Here is a 22135-nt window from a genome sequence, read left to right on the forward strand (position 1 = left end):
CCTTTTATTCTTGACTCAGGGTTCTCTTCACTGCACACGGCTGTTGTACTCATGGCATTGTATTTTTGTGGATATGATCTTCTGCCTGCTCTGCTCCCATCGCCAGCTGTCCCATCTGGCCTCTAATCTTTTTTTTTTTTTAAAACACAGCAGATCCCATGTTGTAGCACATGACCCGGGCCTAATGTGACTCTCACGTCCGGTACGTCAACAGAGTGGCCTAAAACAAACTGGGCTCTGCTAACACCGCCTCTCTCACAGCGGACATTTTGACATGTCATCGCAGTCCATTGTTCCACTCAGGGGCCTCATTTTGCAGGGGCCTCCACTTACTGTGCATGCTCCGTTACTGGCACGAGTTACGGGAACAGAGCCGACATCATCAACGCTATGAGGTTCACCTGTACCTACTTTAATCCTGCTATAATGAGTCAAAAGCTGTAAAAAAAAAAAAAAAAAAGGGCCAATTCAATTATGTTTGTAATGGCTGAAATGGGTGCATGAGGGGGAAACACAAACATGCCTACCAAACAAATCCAGTCCTTTGAACAGAATATTACAGGAACTGGACGTTCATGCCCACTACAAAAACAACTTCCAAACAGATAAAGAGATGAGAGAATCACGGAATCATCTACGGTCAAGTTGTAAATTGCTATGCGGTAAAGTAGATTCGTCTCATAAGCTGCGGCGTCTGCGGCGGTCGAGCTGCTGCCAGTCGAAGCATGTTTATGACACACCAGAAGCAGGGCTCCGTGTCACTGTGTGGTTAAATATAGTTCTCATCATCAGCACGGTTTGAGAATTGATTTATCAAACCCTTTAAGTCATAGTCAATAAACGGCCACGCATAGCTGGATGTCTGCAGAGGGAAAACAAGGTGAACTCTCAGGGTGATAACTGTGATAATCACAGGATGATCACACTGGCAGAACGCATTTTATTACTTTGAGGGAAGAACTAATTCACTAAATGTATTCAAATCCGTGCAAATATACTCACTGGCTCATTGCAAGACAAATTGAAAGCTCATACATGCAAGAGAGACAATAATGAATTTAAAACGGTGTTTGATATAAAGCTGGACGGAGCCTTTCAATGTGTTGCTGATTCACGATTAATAATCAAGCTATTTATATGGATATCTGACGTCTTGCACAGAAATGGGTGCATTGAACACAACGCTGCACAGCCGTGTCTGGATGGTGACACAGTTTCGGGCTGCCATCTGCTAAACACCGTACTTTTATCCAGACAGCTGATCGCTGGCTGCCGTGAGAGAGACATCTGAACAGCCTCAGAGAAAGCAACCGCTTCAGCACCGATGCTTCCCTGCCTTACATGAGCCACCGTGTTGACGAGTCACACGGCCAGAAGTGCATCATTATCTGCACAGCTGCACGACATTAAACATCCTGCGGTTGGGACTTGCTGAAGCATTCTTGTACGTATACATATGTGGCATAAAAGATGCAACAGCTTTGTGTCCAAGCAAATACTACTTGAAGCATCGGGTTCCTTTAATCATGTGACATCAAGTGCTTCGGCTGAAAGTGCCATAATGTGCCTATTTATATGTACATGTTATGAGTTTCTTTTTATTTATTTAACCTGAAACACGCTGCTCTAATATGGAATGTACAGCTGATAGGAAAGGAGGGACAGTTTTTTGCAGAATTTGGCCTGGAGTCACAGTATTTAATCCAACCGTTGGGAAGAGCCCATGCATGCTGAGATCCATCTCCACCGCATCGGTAGGATTAAGAGATGTGGAATTGATTAGCATACCGCTAAATCATACAAGCTGACTTTTGGCAGTGGATGGAGCCCTCCAGTGCAGTGGAGTTTCACTCCTTGCAACAAAAAGCCTCGACACTTTTGGATCTCTTGTAGGTGATTTGGTCCACAGACATCAGAGTGGACCTGGTCTTGGTGTAATGTCCAAATGGTTCTCCTTTCGGTGTGTCACTACATCCTTTTTGCTGTGTAGGCACTGGTGCCGCTTTAAGATACGGCACAGCTTTTTGCTTCTAGAGTTTTGCCCAGTTTGGTGTGTGTGTGTGTGTGTGTGTGTGTGTGTGTGTGTGTGTGTGTCTCTGTTGCTGCAGCTGAGTTGGCAGCTCTCGTGCACCATGGGATCATCCTGGATAGATGCTGTTATTTATGCAGCGTGTCTAAACCGATCATCCTGACACAGATTTATGTAAACACAGCAGTTTTTTGGCATAGGATAAGGTTCTCTCTCTCTCTCTCTCTCTCTCTCTCTCTCACACACACACACACACACACACACACACACACACACACACACACACACACGGAGGAAGCTAAAGGTATTATTTAGTTTGGCTCTCCCTCAGTGGGTGCACTGCATAAATCCAACATGCAGAATATGTTTTGGGAAGCCTGAAAATAGGTTGCAGCAGGTCAGAGAGGAGGGAGCGGTGATGCATTGATGCATGTGTTGTGCAGCACAGTGTAGACTTTAAGAATGTCGTTCTAATACCGGACGTTGGGTTCAATGTTTGTTTGAAAGACAAGCAGACACAACACAACGTTCTCAAAGGAGGGCAAGAAATACAAAGGATCAGATCAGAAAGACACAAAAACACAGGCAATTTATATCAAATATTTTATTTGTTTGTTTTTATAAAATTGTTTTACAAAATTGTGACCCCCCCCCCCCTCTATCGTTCCATTTTAATCTCTATAAAATTAGGTCAGCGGTTACAGAAGAGAGGGAAGGAAGCAGGCAGAGACTCAGTCGGGATGCGATCCTGTCTGACGAATACTGTGTGTGATTGAATTACGTGCGTTACATGTATTACTGTACTTGTGACCACCAGGAAGTAAAGTAACACAAGGCGGTAAGTGTGAAGAAACACAAACAGGAAAGGGCGGGAATGTCAGTTTCAGATGTGTGGTGATAAGTCTTAGTAGCGTTCCAGTGTTAAAACCATTTAGGGAGCCGTTATGTGTCGATACAGACAACAACAAACCTGCTAAGAAATGAAGACAGGGACCGGTTTCTGGCACAAGGCAGACGGGAAAAAAGAAAATCTAATAGGTGTATTTCTTCTGAAGGCACATCAATATATATATATAGATATATATATCTATATATATATATATATAGATATATATATCTATATATATCTATATATATATATATAGATATATATATAACCCCCTAGCCCTCTGAAACAACGCAAAGGAGATAAAGACAGAGAAAACGTCATCTTAAATATTGCACTGAGTTCATTTGTGAAATGTGATTCTGTTTACGACCATGTTCGATAGCGCTGTGTTTAGTAATACTAGGATTGTTTATTTGCCGTCAAGCTGTGAAAAGAAACACCATGCAGCACCTTCCTCTCTCTCTCTCACACACACACACACACACACACACACACACACACACACACACACACACACACACACACACACACACACACACACACACACACACACACACACACACACACACACACACACACACACACACACACACACACACGTCTCTCTCTTATGGAGACAGGAAATGCTTTCTGGGAATTCACGGCATTCCTCGTGTGAACTGAATAAAGAATAAAAGAGTAAAACCATGTATTGGCACATATAGCGGTGAAGGGTCCAGAGAGATGTGGAGTTCACTGAAATGATCATTTCTTCGGGGCAGGTGTGGTTAAGCCTTGTGCAGAAATGTCAGGGACAGACGTACGGGGATTTAGAAACGCAGGTGCACCGTCTAAATGTATCAAATTCTGTGGACATTCTTCAGGTCACCTGATATGACGTACTAAAAAACACTTTGATGAAACCAAACACTTAGAAATAGTTTCAGTCAATAAGCGTTGTGATCCATCTGAAAAACAACAAATGAAAATCGTTCTACTGGCTCTCGCCATTCCACGGACAGAATTGCAGTAAATTAGACACAAGCGTCAGATTGAGAAGCCCATGAGCACAACCTCCAGCTCCGACGTCGAGAGCGTCGAGCACCGTCCGATGCGCCGAGACGAACGCGGTGCGAGCCCGGGTCGAGTACTCGCCACTGGACGACATGAATCGGGTCTACGGCGTGAAGACGAGGACCGTATATATAAATATCCTCCGCTAACAAAGCCCCAAAGGATCCACTCCCTAGTTTTCACAGTGGGTCGTGTTTCAGACGGACCACGGGTCGGCTTGATCAGAAAGCTCAGCCTCCCTTCACCAAGGCAACTCTAGTGACCCTCTATTGTTCTTCAGGCCAGCACACATTCAAGGACCAACTCCAGCTGGTCCAACGGCTTCTGTTCAGAACGGCACGTAGTGATCGCTTTGTTTCGTCAATTGAATACAAATACATTTAAACTTTAGCAAGGAAGCAATGCAAATGCTGACCTGAAGAATTTACTACGAGATCCGTTATTCCATCAATCACAAAGCCAGTCAGGAGAAACAAAAACAGGAAGCAGCGAGATCAAGGTGCTCACGGTTTCCTCACGCTCCCAGATCCAAACACCACTAGATAGACTTGAGGCACTGTGAATATCAAATCAACCGTCAGAACTCATCGCTCTCTTTGTCCACCTGCTGTTGGTTCCAATTAAGACAATACAGAGAGAGAGAAGTGCTGGCCATTCATTCACTGTATCAAAAAAAATAATAGCTAAGCACAATCCAAAATAGTGTCATCCTCTTCCTACTCATAATCATCAATAATAATCTGTCATGAAAGACTTTCCAGCAACCCGTGTGCACAGAGCAGGACAGACGAGCTGCGATTGCCGACTCCATTACTTTGACCGCTTCGGCCCAAAGACGAGCCGTCCTCCGGTGTCCTTCGGTAGGTGGTCCTCGTAGCGCACACAGTGGGCCCTGTGTGCTCAGCTATACATGAGAGACAGGGACACGACGGAGCAGACCAACGCATGTGGTGTCCTCCACCTCTGTCCCACTTCCTGTTCCTCCTCTCCCATTGATCCAGCCATGCAATCATGGAAAGGCTCCGTGTCTCTCTTCGTTGTCCCCCCCCCCTTCGCTCTGTCTCTGTCCAGAGAGCTGGGGGGGGGGCTTTGGAGGGGTTATAGTCTCTCTATGTCCCTGTACTTCTTCCGCAGTATGGACACCTGGTCTTTGAACAGCACCGGGTCCAGCCTCATCTGAGAGTGGACCAGGGGCATGGTGCCAAACCAGCTGGCAAACTTGTTCATGCAGGTCTGACGCTGGGCGAAGTGGTCCGGGTCGGCCCAGCGAGACGCCCGGGAGCTCTGGAGGGTGAGAAGGAGAGAAGGAGGGCGTGTGAGTGAGTGAGTGAGTGAGTGAGTGAGTGTGAGAGACAAAGAGAGCGAGAGAGTGTGAGAGAGTGAGACAGAGTGAGAGAGTGAGAGACACAGAGAGAGACAGTGAGAGAGAGAGAGAGAGAGAGAGAAAGAGAGAGTGAGAGACACAGACAGAGAGTGAGAGAGAGACAGAGTGAGAGAGAGAGACACAGAGAGAGAGTGAGAGACAGAGAGAGAGAGACACAGAGAGAGAGAGAGAGACAGAGAGAGAGAGACACACAGAGACAGAGAGAGACAGAGAGAGTGAGAGACAGAGAGAGACAGAGAGAGTGAGAGACACAGAGAGAAAGAGAGAGAGACAGAGAGAGAGAGAGACACACACAGAGACAGAGAGAGACAGTGAGAGACAGAGAGAGAGAGAGACAGAGAGAGACACACAGAGACAGAGAGAGAGAGAGAGAGAGAGTGAGAGACAGTGAGAGACAGAGAGAGAGAGAGAGAGACAGAGAGAGTGAGAGACAGTGAGAGACAGAGAGAGAGAGTGAGAGACAGTGAGAGACAGAGAGAGACAGAGAGAGAGAGTGAGAGACAGTGAGAGTGAGGAACAGGCAGTGCAAGGAAAAGAGAAACCGATAAGAAATGAATAATGCATCACAAATTATTCTGACCTTTTAGAGCCTGTTGTAAATATTCATGAGTGTATTTAAATTGAAGGCCATATTGCAAAAAAAACAAAAAACAGACGCATTTCAATTGAAATTCACAAATGACTGATGATCTGGTTGAACAGCCAACACCATTAGTGTTTAAGTGGTGCGATAAGCTTCTACAGTGATCAGGAGAACGTACCGTTTAAAGGCGTGTCGGCATGTTCACAAAGAGAACAACACCTCGCTGGATTTAACCGTCTCCTAAAAGTAAAGCATGTCCTTCATGTTTCTGAATAGCTTCTTCTTCTAACCGACGTGATAAATTGCCACCAACTGTCTGCATCCTTCAGGTGTTTCTCTCCACAACAACTCAACAGGGCACTTCAAGTAATTTCCCCACAGTCGCTGAAAGAAGCAACACGCGCCGCATCGTCTCTCTTTGAGCCAGCGCCCGTCCTACCTTCAGGCATACTATAAAACGAAGCAGTTTTCCGGGATAAATGCTCCGCCTCACCTGTCCCATCATGGTCTCCTTGTATTGTTTCTTCTGGGTGACCTTGATGGGCGGTAGTTTAGACACAGACGACACCAGAAAATTCATCAGAATGTCCTCGCAGTTTGACATCTGGTCAACCATGCTCTTCAGACTGGCTGGAAGGTAGGTGGTGTACAAATAGTGGTAGTATCTGAGGGAGAACATAAAGGAGAGTGAATTGCGGTAGCGCGGCAGTAGAGTGAAACTGAATGTCAGCTGGAGAGCAGTGAAAGTGTCAGTACTTGTGATAGATGGCGGCCCCGGTGAGCACCATGGAGTAGTCGTTGGTCCATTTGGAAGTGTAGCCCCAGCGCTCCTTGTTGCTGTCCCAGAAGTGGCTGCGGGCCGGGTAACCGACAATGCGGTCCGGGAAACTTAGCCACACCGTGAAGGCAAAGTCCACCTGGACCGAGATCAGAGAGAAACGAAGACAGGGAAAGAGGGAGGGACGACATGAGGCGCTTTAGATATACAACAAGAACTTCCGCAGCATGCTTTATGTGATAAAAATGGCCGTAAAATGCAAGCGGCCCGGTAGTCTGACCTCTGTGGTGGAGAGCACGGTGTCCTCGTCCAGACTGAGCACAGCGTCGGTGGGGATGGTGTCGTAGGGCAGGAAGCGGCTGCTTATCACCTGGCGGGATTAGCAAAAAACACAAGACGCTCGAGCAACATGTGACTGGTTGCTAAAAGAGGTTAAAGCGTTTTACCGTGCAGCTCAACAACAACAACAACAACAACAACAACAACAACAACAACAACAACAACAAGCAGCGTATGAACACGGCCCGTAGTTGTAGGTTTAAATGAAGAAACAGTGACAGGGAGGTTTTAATCACATTCATTTTACATCTTGATGAATTCATAAAAACATGCTTTTACATCTAGATGAAGTCATTATTTTCAGCTGAAGGCTTCAGTGTTGAATGTGAATGCTAGTGAGTGAAGGCTGTGTGGTTTTTTTTTTTTGTTACCTTGCTTTCTCCTTCTATAACAATGACAGGAACTGAGGTGACAGGCCAGCGGTGCTTGGCAGGAAGAGGTTTGTCACAGTTCCACAGAACGATCACCTGCACAAAAGAGATGAATATGTTCACATTCATATTCATTTGAACGAGGACTATGTTAAAACAGCTGTGTATTAACGGTTCACAATCCATGTCTGGCTTATAAATATATGTGCAGATCAAAACCCCCACAATAAAGCCCTTTTGTCCCAATTCAAAGCTCTTTTTTTATTATTTAGTCCCTATTTATGTGGAAGACGTCCTCTTTCTACTGCAGAACTATTTTCAGAAACTGTCACACCGCCTACAGTTGCGTGACAGCGACAAACTGCATCGCTGTTAATGTTAAAACAAAATGTGCCGCCACCTTCATGCTGGCCATGCAGTTTTAAACAAAAAAAAAAAATGAATCCACATTTATGGTGAATCTGCAAAAATGCAAGGGGTGTGCATATCTATTGAACACTGTCCCTATTAATATCTTACAACGGCCCAATATGTGTGAATTCACTGGAAAATTACAGTTATCGTGAACAATATTGATGCCTGACAGCCGAACAGATGCAGGTAGTGGCTTCACGCTGCTGTAGGATGACAGCACCGGTAGAGTGACGAGCGTCAGGGTGGATCTATTGTGGCAGGAACGTTTGGAGACTATTTGGACAGGCTTCAAAAAAAAAAGGTTCACCGGTGATGTGACAAACGTGAGAAATGACACCGACACACAGACAAACAGACCTTTTTATCTGCCAGAGTAGCTCTGCTCACTTCTTTCTGTTGAACATCTTAAAACTCTGCGCTCCTCATCGGACAGAACGCCTCCGTCATCTACTCACCTCCCGTCACAATCGAGCAGAAACCGATCCGATATCGCAGCCGAGTGAGTCGTGCACTGTGACGTGTTGTGTTGTGTTTTTTGTTAATTACCTGAGCGCAGTACTGGGATTTGGCCACAGCCACGAGGAGCTTCATGACCGGCTGGGACTGGGAGACCAGAGGGCTCACCACGTGAACGATCGCGGTGAACTTGGTGTACGGCTTGACGCCTGCAAACAGCCGGGACACGTCGATGGTGAGCAAAAAGAGCAAATATCACTCACACAGTAGCATCACTTGAGCATTGGAACTGCACCAACCCATACGGATACATGTTGAACTGCACAACGCTGAATTTCACCTATAAATAACGCCTCTGTGACAGCGTTGAGCCCGTCTTCGTCGGTGCTTGTTTACGTCAAGCTGAGCTGACATTCAGTGTAACTAAACCGGTCTAATTAGGCTTGGAGAGGAAAAGGGGCCAGTTAACCAAATCCCAATGTCAACAACAACAAGCCCGAAAATCTGGCCAATTAACCAAGCACAGATACAACACGGCAGGTCTAACTGGAGAGTTCCTCTGTGATCGAGAATGAATAAAGACGTGCTTCGTAACGTGTCGCGATGTCACCGCTTCACGTTTACCAGTATTCGACAGCTGTCACGCTCCGGCTGTTCCGGTGCTCTGAAACTTAGGAGGTGCCATAAACGTGTTTGTTAGCATAGAGCATATGCAGTGGGATTAACTGACCCAGTTTAGCGTAGTAGAAGGGGAAGTCTCCCAGGTACGTGGAGTACTGAGGCAGGGTGAAAAGGCCTCCGGGCAGACTGTTCCACATGAGGTTACTCCTGGAGGTGTGCTGCAGTACCCGGTCCTGGATGATCTGCAGAAACGGAGGAGATCCAGATTTATGTTTGCTGTAGAGCGGACAATCGACTGGTCACAATACTTCCCGTGTGACTTGTAGAAGAAAAAAAATCAAAAGACCACAAGGCCAAAACAGCAGCAGGATATTAACTCTGAGCCCAGGTCTTACACGTCTATTTACTTCAAGCTAAACAATAATCACATCAGTCTACTCCGCTGTTTGGAAACTGAAGGCAGACACAGATCCTCTGGCGCTTCTCAAGCAAACAAAGGAAAAGCCTGCAGACTACAAATGAGTGGTTTTCATTACGCCGTCATGTCTTCGTATAGACAAAACATAAATTCAAGAATAGAGCTCAGCGGTAACATCATTTCAACTGTTCTGTAAGCCTCAATATCACGTACAACGTGCTTGTTTTTCTCACTCCACCAGAGCTCTGAGGACGTGAGAGGACACCGTAATGAAACGGAGCGTTCTCAGAAGCATGGCGTAGCCGTCGGTAGTAATCCGAAGCCAAGGCGCCGACATCTCACCAGCCTCGTACTACGGCATGTTTTGGAGGCGGGTTAAGATACCGAGAGTGTAAACAGATCAAAGATCAGCTTCTTCGGGGTGTAACTTTACCCCAGCCCTGCCTTCTAGTGCCCTGACCTCCTCCCTCTTGGGACGAGGCCTCTGTAACACCATCTGAGGACAGCAGCTAACGGGCAACACGGCTGGAAACCAGCAGCACTTTTCCTGCTCGTCAGAGTCGAACATTTATTAAACTTAATAAACATCAGCTGAAAGCTAACATTCTGGTTGACTACCAGCCTTAATTCAGAGGTCCAGTGCTGATAGTGGCTGGTGAATTAAGGATGCCCAGAAGCATGACTTCTGAACGCAGTGAGACATCCAGCATTACTCACAGCCAGCCTCACACATCCTCTCTGCTCCCCTTCATCCTTTTACATTCCTCGCTGCTCTCATCGGTGCTTGTTTGTAATTCTAGCCCAACAGCAGTGAGATAACCTGCTACTCAGCAGGAGGAAGACAGATAAATGGAATCTGACAGGAACAAACTACTGACATGATTGATAGCCGAGCCGCAGCAACAAACAGCCTCAAAAAACATTCCAGCAGAATATGAATATGAATATGAATATATATATATATATATCATCCCTATGGTTTTCAATCTAGTCTGGAGCGGTTTCGTTGTGGGCAATATGTCTGCAACCACACAGTCTGCACTTGTAAGATACAAAGTCAGAGCAAAGTCAATAACTGATGAACACAACCGAGAGAATCAACAATGGATTCACGCCATATTTCTACTTGTGTGCAATCGAGCACCGTCGTGTTCACACAGCTGAAAATAGCAGAATCACAGCAGTAACATCTGACATTTTCCAAATTACTGGATGCAACACAAACCAAACAGATGGTAGTGTAGTGAAGTGCAAAGACATCTCGCACACAAAAGTAACATTTCATACAAGCAGGCAAATTGTGTGCGCCGTCACCTGATTTGAAGGAAGTACATGTCTCACATTTTCTACAACAACGTATGACAAACATGCAATTAATATGCGTGTACGTGCACTTGTGTAGGTAATGTTCAAATGTGTGCGTGTGTGTGTGTGTGTGTGTGTGTGTGTGTGTGTGTGTGTGTACCTCCAGTGTGGTCAGTACTATCTTCTCCACAGAGTTGAAATAAGCCTCCCAGAGGAACTGGGTCTGGTGCCTCAGGGACAGGATCTTATCCTGGTGGATGGAGCGCACCGTCGACGGGATCTGTGAGAGAAAAGAAATACACGCTAGCACATCTACCCCGCTGCCGAACAAAAACAAAACACAGTCGTCCTGTACAATTGCACTGGGCATTGTCATTTTACCAACAAAATGCAAGGTCTGCAGAAAAAGTGCAAGTTCTGCCTCAATAACGATCTCAGCTGTCGTATACAGGAAATCAGCCTAGAGGAGCTTTGGTCACAAACATTGTTATTCTCAAGAAAATGATGACTTGTGAATCCTCTGATGTAAAACAACGGTAGTTTTCCACCTCTGGGGTTCTACAGCAGAACGAGCTGCACTTGTACCGACCTGTAACAGCAGCCTCTCATCTCCAATCACGGCTGCCGTATTCCAGTCGATGATCTCTGAGAAGGGCAGCTCCCAGCCATTACTCAACATCACGGGCACACAGGCTGCCTGTAAGAGTGACACACACACACACACACACACACACACACACACACACACACACACACACACACACACACACAGTAGACTGTGCTCGTTAATGAGATCAATTGTCTGAGAAAAGCCGCTCTGCGGAACCTGTGATGCTCACGACCGGTATCGTTGATAAAAATGCAAACACACACCGGCAGGAAATAATAATAAATAAATAAAGTCTGTTTTTCTACAGGCACCATTATGAAGACATATGCATGGCATATGGCCTGTGCTCTGCCAGCCCATGTCATCGCTGTACAGGGACCGTTTCCCGAGCAATCAAATCAGGCAATTTAACCAAAAGAGGCCACATATCTCCCAAAATGTCTCCATTAAGCTGAACTGCTGCGGTACCTTCATGACTTTATAAAACCATCATTATGTTGGTTGGAATAAATAACCCCCGTGTCTGAACGACTAATGAGATTGCACTGAAGTGTGTGTGTCCGTGTTTGTGAACGTCCACGTTTTGTGCTGTAGATGTGTGTTTTTGTAAGAGTTGAACAGTGCAGCGTGGCTCCTGCAGTGACCGGGTCCTATAATCTGCCAAGTGGGGCACCGTTCACCGATTGGCCTCGGTCGCTCGCTGCACGCTCACCTCCGGGCACGAGCGCCGATGCATCGGAGCGCCGCTCGTCTAATCTCCGGGCCGTCATTAGAGGAGGCAGCAATCTGCCCAAACGCTGCCGTGCTTTCGCTGCCCATCCGCTCTCACAGAACCAATCGACTAGAGGCTCAATCCTCTCCCAACTCATCACATTACGCACAGAACAAACATTCATTAATGCAACTCACCGCTGTGAGCTTCCTGCATTATGTGTAACAAGAGCATCTCAATGTGACTCTAGCCTTCCTATCTGGCCTGCAGGAATACTCACTTGAGCCAACGTAACTAATGCAGCCCCCCCCCCCCCTTCAACTACTGCGGTCCAGCATAAGGCTGAGCGAACAGACATAATAGCACCTCCAGGCCGCGGTCCAGCCAACCTCTGCATGTCACCTCAACAGCTTCATCCATCAGTCCAGTGTCTGACCTCGCCTCGGTCCCGCCGGTGCAATTATCTCCCCATTGCAGTCGATAAAGAGGCACTGCCCGTCTTCTATTGTAAACTCAAAAGTCATCATTCTTGTTCGACTTGCTCAAAAGAAAAAAAAAATCTCTCTTACAGCGCTTGGCACAAACATGACTCACAGAGGAAGATGACGCCATTTCTTTGGTCGCTGTGTGAAGACAAGAAGGGCATTTACAATGCTTTTCACTCTTCTTCGCTGGTGTTAACAACCATTGCATAAACACTGTTCAAATCTCCTAAAATGTGGCATACCTCGTACCTCCATCCCCGCCAACGGTAACACAACAAACACTTTGTTCTCTCAGTGGAGAAAGGATGGGGACATATTGTTAAAACACAACTGCCTTACATGAAACTGTTCATTAATAAACACGTTCTATAACTACGGTCTGAGCCTAGAGCACCGTCACTCAAGAAGCTTTGACATATCGCTCCACCTTAAGTGAATGAGCCAATAAGACAGACGGGCTCAACGTCATCGGGAATCAGGCACACCGGTTGAAGACGGTCCCGGGATTAAAAAGAGAGAGTGCAAAGTTAAAGGAGAGGATCTGATGACTCGAAGGTGTGGAACATCGAGAGAGAGAGAGAGAGAGAGAGAGAGAGAGAGAGAGAGAGAGAGAGAGAGAGAGAGAGAGAGAGAGAGAGAGAACAGGGCTGGAGCAGCAGTGAAGACACTGAGTCAGAGGCAGCTGTATCAACACATTCACACAATGACTGGCAGTGGGTGAGAGAGCTACTGGAAGGAGCACAGCGCGTCACTTTTTCCACTTTCAACCGCTGATTAATGGCGTTATTGTTTGGTCATCACAGCTTCAGGGCCGACGGACGACAAGATTTCAGCTCAACTTGTGTTTGGTCATTATGCTCAGCTGCCAAAACCAACCTTACTGATACAGACGCCATCAAAACTGAAGCACTTCAGGATCTATGTGGGGCCACCTTTGATTTGGTTGATTTGGGGTTTCCTTCAAAATATGACATATTAATATAAGTACCTGTACGGTTGCACCCACTGAAAAAAAAACAACTAAATCCTCAAAGATAGTTTCTTCTTTGTGGTCTTTACTTTATTAGTTCATATAAAGCAACATGAGAGATGGGAGAGAATGAGTTCTGAGTCCCAGCAATAAGGAGCAACACCTGGATGAACGTCACTGACCTGCAAAGCCTCCAAGAAGCGGAAGGAGCCCAGCCGCCGTCCTCGAGGTACCAGACAGAACGTGGAGTTGTACAGCATCTCTCTGTAGTCGTACCTGTGGGGCGACAGCAAAGAGGAGAGGACATCAGGAACCGAGAACGTGCGCTCATATGTGCAGTGTACTAAAAGCAGCGGAGCAGAGAACAGAGAAGGAACCTCCGACGATGGAATACCTGGAAAGCGACTCAAGTACTTTCAGGAAAAACCCGTAACTTTGATCTCGACTGGTCTCCCCCTCCCCTCCATGAACCCCTCGCCCTCTCACCTGCACATCTCAACAGCTCTCCCTCCATCCAATCTAAGCCTCCGTCAACACTTGCTCGGATTAAGGAGCTGCTTGGAATTCCTTCGGTGTCAATATTATATGTGTGCATGTGGGAGTGTGCGAACGCGTTGCCTGGTTGTCAGGCGTCGGGAGCGTGGGTTTCATTACAGAGGACGGAAAGTTTGCACACTCTATTTCTCAGTTCATTACTGAAGTGGTTGAAATGGTTGTGTGACATATCTGGAGTTTCTCCTGGTGGAGAAGCATCTGTTCATGTGCTCCTATTCTCTGCGTGGCCTTCAGAGTTCTGTTCGGCTCCGTCAATTCACCGTTACGCACAAACGACCAAACACAAAGTCCTGTTCTCTTGTTGGGTCGCAAATGAGTGCAGTGAAAAACTATCGACTGCGATATTAAATCAACTTTTGGTGATTATGTAATATCTCTATCTGGATAATCCCGCTTTAGACCACACACTTACAGTTAACAGCTAGAGAAGATCAACAGCCATAAAACAAAAAGGCATAAAAGCTACAATTAAGCTTGATGCCATCTATAGTAATAAAGTCTAATGTATCAGAAATCCATTAGCAGGCTAACGTAAAGAACACTACAGGCCGGGCAGCGGCACAGATGTCCATTATGAAACAACAATGTGATTCACCAGTTTGACTACGTGACCGGCTATCATGAAGCATAACAAACAAATAATCCAGCCAGAGACACAGAACAACTGACCCCCTTTTTATCCAGGCCTATAAAAACCAAAAGTATAGCTCCATATCTGGGCCCTGGCTGGGCGTAAATCTCCCATCCATCCCATTTCCCGTCAGTGCAAACTGTCAGAAGGGACCAGATGTTCCTCTCCCTGCATACCTCCGTTCTCCTCTAGTCTTCCAGATGGCTGCCTGTGGGGAGGAGCGGCCTCCCGGTATGCTACTGCATGTCACTGGAGACGTTGGGGATGAGCGTTCAAAAATGTCCTCTCCATAAACCAGCTCCCGTCTTTGTGAGCATTTTTCTGGTTGTTGTTTTTCTTTGCTTATGCATGCGTGGTAGATGTTCCACAGATTGGTCTCATTAGCAATAAAAAGGGTGGATGTCAGTGAGGAGGAGTTAGTCACAGCGATGTCAGTGATCAACTCTGCATGATACAAGGTAAATCCTGCCTCGTCCCAGATTCTTCTCCCCCCCCCCCCCAACATGCAGATGGCTGCTGGTGAGCAGAGCAGTCTCACAGAAGCACATTGATCATCAGTGAGCCTCAAACCACCACCTCCCTATTGATATGAAACAGTGCATAAATAAGTAAACGCCGTAATAAAGCTAACTGAAATTACTATTACGGATATTATCAATACTGCAGGACTAATTTGGAGATACACTACCGTTCAGCACCATCATAATCTAATGTAGCATCATAATTAGCCTTGAATATCGAAATCCGTTTATATGCGTTATCTTGATCATCCTAAAATGAGATTATGTAAATAATTAAAGAGTGTGTCCTACTGTAGAGCTGTGCGTACGGCTTCAGCCTGACAGGATGCATGAGGCGGAACAGTAAAGTTATGTTTCAATGCTATGGGAGATGAACCGTTACGCTTTCTCTACATGAACCTATTCATTCAAGGATCATTCAATAATATCACAATATTAAAAGGAACTCGGTATGATTCACCGAGAGAGAGAGAAAAAAAGGATGACGGGAAGAGAGCTGGGTCAAAAAAAAGAAAAGATCAACCAGTCTCCTAGCAACAAGAATGGATGGTGTGAAAAAAAAATGCATGTCTCACTCTGTCAAGAGCCCGAGGAGACTCAGAAGAACGGCCCGAGTGTTTGTCTCTCATAGTCTGTGTGGACCTCACACATTCACAACGTAAAGAGTCAATCAAAGGAGGCCCTGCTCCAGTCACAGTAATCATGACCAGCAGGCTCCTATTGTCTCTATTGTCCCAAATACCCAATCCAGCTATTTGAGTCTCTCCTTGGTAGTCATTGGAATACAGTAGGCTGGACTAATTAATTGGAAAAGTGGAAATAAACGTTCATTCAGTCATCAACAGTTTAACCTCTTGGAACGCTCAGCTGTGGCCTTATTTACTACATGTGTCCTCATCTGTACCATGATGCCCAACATGTCCAAAGAGGGGTCTCAGGAGTGTAGCTGAATTAAACATAATGCTCAGAAATGTTCACTTGAATAATCCAAAATGACTTCCAGACAGAGAAAATGCCAAAGCCTGGATTCTTGTAAATACACTGCCTCCGGTTCGTTGTGAAGCCATCCCTCAACGACTGGGAACTCCCAAAGACGAACTTCAGTAGGAGGAAAATTTAAGACAGCAACTCTAGTACCGTCTCGCTCTGTCGCCCGTCTCCCATCCCGTAAAAGACGTCTCATCTCATGTCCCGCTTCCTCTTCTCTGGCACGTTTCAGCTGAGCTGATGGGCAGTTTGCTGCTGCCAGGACTGAGAGTTCAAGCCAGAGGAATTCCAGCCTGAAAGGCACCGAGTGAAAGTGACTTGTCGTCGGATGAGAAAGGAAAAGACGGGGGGGGGGGGGGGGGGGGGATCCGAGCCCCACACAGCCAGAGCCACCCATGGCAAGAATGTCACACACACACACAACGCAAACACACACATAAAGCCTCAGTTTGATCCCGACACACATCAGAGTGACTTGAATAGCTCGGGACGCTAGCCGGACCCTCTCGGACCGGCCTGCTTTCTTTCCCCCTGACAGGACGGCGCACCGAGAGGAGGACATGTGCGACGCATAGTGACAGGCGCTAGCATGCTGTATTCACGCACACAGACGAGCATCAAATGGAATCAAACAACCTCCCGCTCCGCGAGACTTCCATAAGGCCTCGTATGCAAAGATCATAGATAAGTAGTGGTTTGAGGCCTCAAGTTCAGCATTTTGGCCAACGGCATTGTGGGTGTTGGCTGACGCCCGCTTGTTGTTTTTTTTTTGCAGCCAGTGAACAGAAGTGGCCATATTTGGACTGCGGACGAGTGACGTAGAGACACCGTATACCGCTGTGGTAGCGACCTGTCAATCACAAGTAGCCCCGCCCTAAAGCACACCCTGCCTTATGGTCCATTTGTCTCTAAATGGGACAATAATCTACGAAATGAACTTCATGCTGCATTGAAGAAGACTTGAAAGGACTTCTATACAATCGGACTTCTTTTAGGCAACCAGAGGAGTCGCCCCCTGATGGCCAGTAGAGAGAATGCAAGTTTAAGGCACTTCTGCGTTGGCTTCACTTTTCAGAACCGGAGGTTGCCGCCTCGTAAAGATCGACACACATCCACGGTGTTTTCATCATCATCATCATCATCATCATCATCATCATCATCATCATCATCATCACGTGACTGTTTTGATCTCCGGGAGGCGATCAAACGGCTGCTCGAGATGTGGGGTTAATGAGCGCCACGCACACACTCGTGTTCCACGGGGTTCATTAGCCATCAAGATGAATATTAGAAAGCAGACTGGCCTCTGGTGTAATGAGAGCGCATCAGGCCTCTGAGGGTTGTGGGCACATTAGACGTCAGCAGCGGTTTTATGGGATCTGGTACACTCATCAAAAGCAAGACAACCCCCCAGAGAATCTGTGTGTGTGAATTAATTACTGTGATACCTATTCCAACAATGCAATGCAGTTAAAACAGAAGAACTTTAAGATAGAGGACACACAATGTAGTGGACAGAATGACTATGAGGAGTGTGACACCTGCCTGAAGTTATGGAGCTTAAAATACTCCGCTGGCCTCAGGACGGCAGCATTAGAGACCGACGTCCGCGCTGTGTGAAGGAGATTCACTGCACCAGCTCCTGCTTTATGGCATAGTTAATCTGGACTGTTTCACCTGCAGCCACGATAGATGAGCAACTTTTTTTTTTCTTCTTTTTTTTTTTTTTTTAAGCGATGGAGCTCGATAAAGTTGCCTCAAGCAGGAACCCGGGACGCAACACTGAGGGGGAAGTGGACAGCAGCAGAACTTAAAAAGGGAAAATAAAATGTTAACCGATTAAAAACAACAACTAGACAGGGCTGTGTCCTGACACCTGGAGGCTGAAGGTGCATAACTAATTATTCTGCTTTATCCAAATGTAAATTGCACAGTAATGCGTTTGAGAGAGAGAAAGGTTTCTGTGGTGGAACATCCAGTGCACACTGCATAGCTTTATTTCAAAGTGAAGCCTCAGCATGCTACTAAGGACATTTCTCCCTTCCTGGTGAAGCACGAACCCAAGGACTACAGGACCAACAGCATCATGGTCATTTAGAACGTATGACCAATGAGAAAGTAGAATTGATTGTCTAAATAAACAACAGGCATAAGAAAACTCAGAGGCAGTTCAACACGGGGATAATTGCTTAATTTCTCTGAACCCTATTTGTAAGAATAAGTGGCAGCAAGTGGACAAAGGTGCACTTAAAGCTAGCGGTTAGTAAGCTTGATAAACTAGCAAGAGAACACTAGTTTTTAGAAATGATCCCAGCCCTGTGTGGCCAACTCCTTCCACTGAAAGCAGCTAGCAACGTTAGCTCCATGAACTGCTAAATCAAGTCTGCAACACTGACAGCACCGTCCCTCCAGGCCTTCGTCCAAAACCGATCACGGACGAGCTTATTGCAGTCTTGAGACAGCCACAGATACCGACCTTTCTTTTTTCATTGCGGTGTCATGAGAATTTCAACAAACCACAGCCAAAATGTTTTTGAAGAAGCTCACCAACCTGACCTTTAAATCACATCTTTGCTTGTTTTCAGTACACATAACAGAGGACAGAGCAGGCTTGTTAGAGACACTTCACCACGGCGTGAACATCGCTGATTAACGGGCTTTGTGGAGCAAACTACCTGCTCCACCCGATATGACTTTTTGAAAAACAAAGCATCTGCTTATTCCCTCAAGGGACCTTTGGCTCACTCGTCTTCCTCTGGTTAATGAGTTCAAAGACGGCTTTATAAAACATTTACAGACGCACAGAGGGGGGTCTCGAGCTCTGCCACAGTTCTACATGACCCCAGGTTAATTCACCTAATTACTCGGCTTTGAATCTTCCATCGCGCTTCTTTTTCTTGTTCCCCTCCTCTGTATCCATCCATCTTAAGCCCTCTCTCCACCAGCAGAACCAGAAAGCAAAAAAAAAAAAACAACCCTTTCATCTCTACAAAACATCTCTCCCTCAAAATGGAGTCATACTGTACACCCCCCCTCGAGTTAAAACAACCTGACCAAAACACACAGATTTATCAACATCCATCCAGAAATGTTGCCGCTGGATTTCCCCTGAATCCGCGAGGAGTCGGGAGGAAGCGGCCCACATCTCTAATCAGCCGTCCATCGGCTTGATGAGGCTGATGAGAGGGACGCTTTGAAGTGCTCTCCGGACGCCGAGAACCACAACAAGGGAGCGTTGGAGATAATGAAATGACTGCCGTTAATGGAACAGCCATTAGCCCCGAGAATGTCAAGGCTGACTTGTAAAGTCTGGCAACATAAAGATGTCAGTCAGGCAATTTGGGGTCAAACTAGTTGGCCTCCGGTGGCCAGAATGTGAAGTGTTGTGGGATTGTCTAGAGCTGACAAACTCACAGATTTCTTGGTGAACCACCAACAACATGGCTCTGGTAAATGGTACACTGAACGGATGAATGAAAGTCCCAGTAAGTGTGCCTCATCCAGAACATAAAGGTGAAGGTTGAGCAGAATAATCGGAGCGGTCCCTGAGCTCGAGAGATAAGGCCTCGCCGGCGCTGCGCCGGCTGTTCTGCATGAGAGATAAGTCCGGGTCAGGAATGTCTCTGATCTGGGCCAAGCAGCGACGGATGAAGGGAAGAGATACAAGGATGTGAGGAGGCAAGATCGTGATGAAGAGGACAGAGGGATTGAATGACACAGGAGGTGGAGAGTGAAGCAGAGGGGGGGGAACACCAAACGAGTGACGAATGGTTTGCGGCGGGCGAAAGGACGGAAACGAGAGAATAACGAGGCTAAAGAGGACGAAGCACAATCAGGAACAAAGCTGTGGATGAAATAAATGGATATGTATGAATGTATCAGCATGTGGACAGCTTTTCCAAACACACATATATATATTTTTTTACTAGGGTGAAGACTCCTGTCAGCTCCGAGACAGCCTCCTGCCTTTAATGGCAGAGCGATGTGACAACAGCCGTGACGAGGAGGAGGCTTTGTAATGTCTCTCTGACTTCAGAATACGGGATGCCGTCAACTGAATTTGCCATCAACGCGCCATCAAATGGACTTGTGAGCCGCGTCTGATCTGATCCAATCCATCATGCAGAGAGAGGGATTTAGATAAAGCCTGACTGCTGAGGAGAGCATCTGTCTGGACTGAGAGGCCCGTTTTGAAGCATTTCGTGTGCGTTTGTGTGATTTGGGACGATATCGGAGCGGTAGTGCGTAACCGGAGGACCAGGTTGCGGGCGTGCCACCATGAGCGCATGTCCATATGGCAGTTATGACCAAAGACACCATGAGGGATAATATAGAGCCGAATATCCAAAAGGGGGTCAGCCGAGGTCGGTGGAGGTGATAGCGGCGCAAAGCCAGCCTGGATCATCGAAACTGTCCCGGCCAAATGTCACACAACCCTCAGATACAACGCGAGTTGTTCCTCTCTTCAAATTCAAGCTCACTGGAAATCATCTGAAACCATCTTAAAGAGCAACACTCCCCTCAGAAAGAGAAAGTAGTTCCGGTGGAAACGAGCGTTGAAGGCACCGGTGATCAGTAGACTATCCAAAGAGACCAATACATTGTTTTTGGAAAGAAGATGTTGCTGCCAAATGTTAGAAAATGTAATTATGTTAAAGAAATGGATGAACAAATATCTGGAAACTTAAAGAAAAGTGGATGTATAGACACCACTAGAGGCTTTTATTTGTGGTGAACCGACCACACGAGAAAGAGAGAAAATGGGAGTTTATCCAACCTGCTGATGACGGAAAGCCTCAAATGCACTGGGAGAAGAACGGCTTCTAGCCCCAAAGCTTCTACGAAGTAATGAAGTCATGAAAGGAGCGGCTTCATTCTGCTGCCGAGAGAGTAAACGAGTGTCTCGCCAAGTCAAGCCGCCAAAAACCGAAGTGTAAACAGTCTTTTCGCTCTCAAGAGGCAGAAGATGATTACCTCACAATTAAAGAGACCACAGAGGAGAGAAGCCCCATTGCCTCAGTGACGGAAAGAGAGATTACAGGGTGGCGGCGGTACTAATGATGATGGGGAAGGGAGAAAAAAAAAAATACTGCAGTTCATCCCGGAGGATACACAAAACTGCAGAAATGTGTGACACTTGGCTAAATACAAACACTTGGCTTGTACGACACGTGAATGGCGTTTACGACCTGCGCCGGCAGCTCTGTAAGTCATTCTCATGGAGGCTTGTGCTGAATGGAGGGTCAGCTTTGACGCGTGCCTCTGCCTGCCGGCTATTACCGACCACAAATGAGCCCCCGCTGAGCGCACAAGAGCACGCCTTTAAAACTTTTCATACACCGATTAGAGAAAGCGAAAGTAAGAGGATGGTGCAAAACTATGGACAAGTTCTACATAGTCTCATTATATTGGAGAGAAGGCAGTCGTCCCTACGGCTGATCTCTCCAAAAACAGGCGCACAGCATGAAGAACCTCTGTTAACTTGATCTCAGAGAGGGATGTGCTGCGTAACGATAAACCCTCTGAGGCAGCCGAGTTCCTCTGCATCCTCTCAGACACACACACACACACACACACACACACACACACACACACACACACACACACACACACACACACACACACACACACACACACACACACACACACACACACACACACACACACACACACACAGCGGTCCAGAGCAACGCTTCACCATCTGTTAATGAATTCCACGGCCAGCAGTGCTCGCTGCTGCGGGCAGGTAATTAGTTTGAACAGCGGGAAAGATCAAAGACAAACACTTCCTGGCCTGCCCTCCGGCTGTGACCTCACAAGGGGAAGTCGCCGATTTCACCGTGTGAGAGAGGGAACCAAACCGTGTTGAGCTTAGTCAACACAATGATGGTCCAAGTCAGTTCAGTTTGACTCAGCGGCAACTTTTGATAGAGCAGCTTGGAGTCTCTGGCGTGATTCACCTGTTCTCATTCAGCATTCTGTTGCTTTCCTCCTCGACATAATTCGGTGAATTTAACATTTAAC

The 22135-nt window shown here is 46.6% G+C and overlaps 1 protein-coding gene across 1 annotated transcript in view; it reads right to left on the bottom strand.

The window, feature by feature from the left end:
* Positions 1–2618: 2618 nt before the first annotated feature.
* LOC137890907 (exostosin-1a-like) overlaps positions 2619–22135 on the bottom strand; it is a 28224-nt gene continuing 8707 nt past the window's right edge. The window contains exons 2-11 of the mRNA XM_068735245.1: positions 13600–13693; positions 11230–11337; positions 10801–10920; positions 9027–9159; positions 8387–8505; positions 7427–7522; positions 6997–7086; positions 6695–6855; positions 6432–6603; positions 2619–5255 (exon numbers count right to left, since the gene is read on the bottom strand). Coding sequence (XP_068591346.1) covers positions 5070–5255; positions 6432–6603; positions 6695–6855; positions 6997–7086; positions 7427–7522; positions 8387–8505; positions 9027–9159; positions 10801–10920; positions 11230–11337; positions 13600–13693 — 1279 coding nt within the window. The 3' untranslated portion in view covers positions 2619–5069. The remainder of the gene's footprint in view (positions 5256–6431; positions 6604–6694; positions 6856–6996; positions 7087–7426; positions 7523–8386; positions 8506–9026; positions 9160–10800; positions 10921–11229; positions 11338–13599; positions 13694–22135) is intronic.

The sequence above is a fragment of the Cebidichthys violaceus genome, unplaced genomic scaffold (genome assembly GCF_023349555.1).
Source record: "Cebidichthys violaceus isolate CVI_PGR_0920_01 unplaced genomic scaffold, fCebVio1.0.p SCAF_7, whole genome shotgun sequence".
Classification (NCBI taxonomy): domain Eukaryota; kingdom Metazoa; phylum Chordata; class Actinopteri; order Perciformes; family Stichaeidae; genus Cebidichthys; species Cebidichthys violaceus.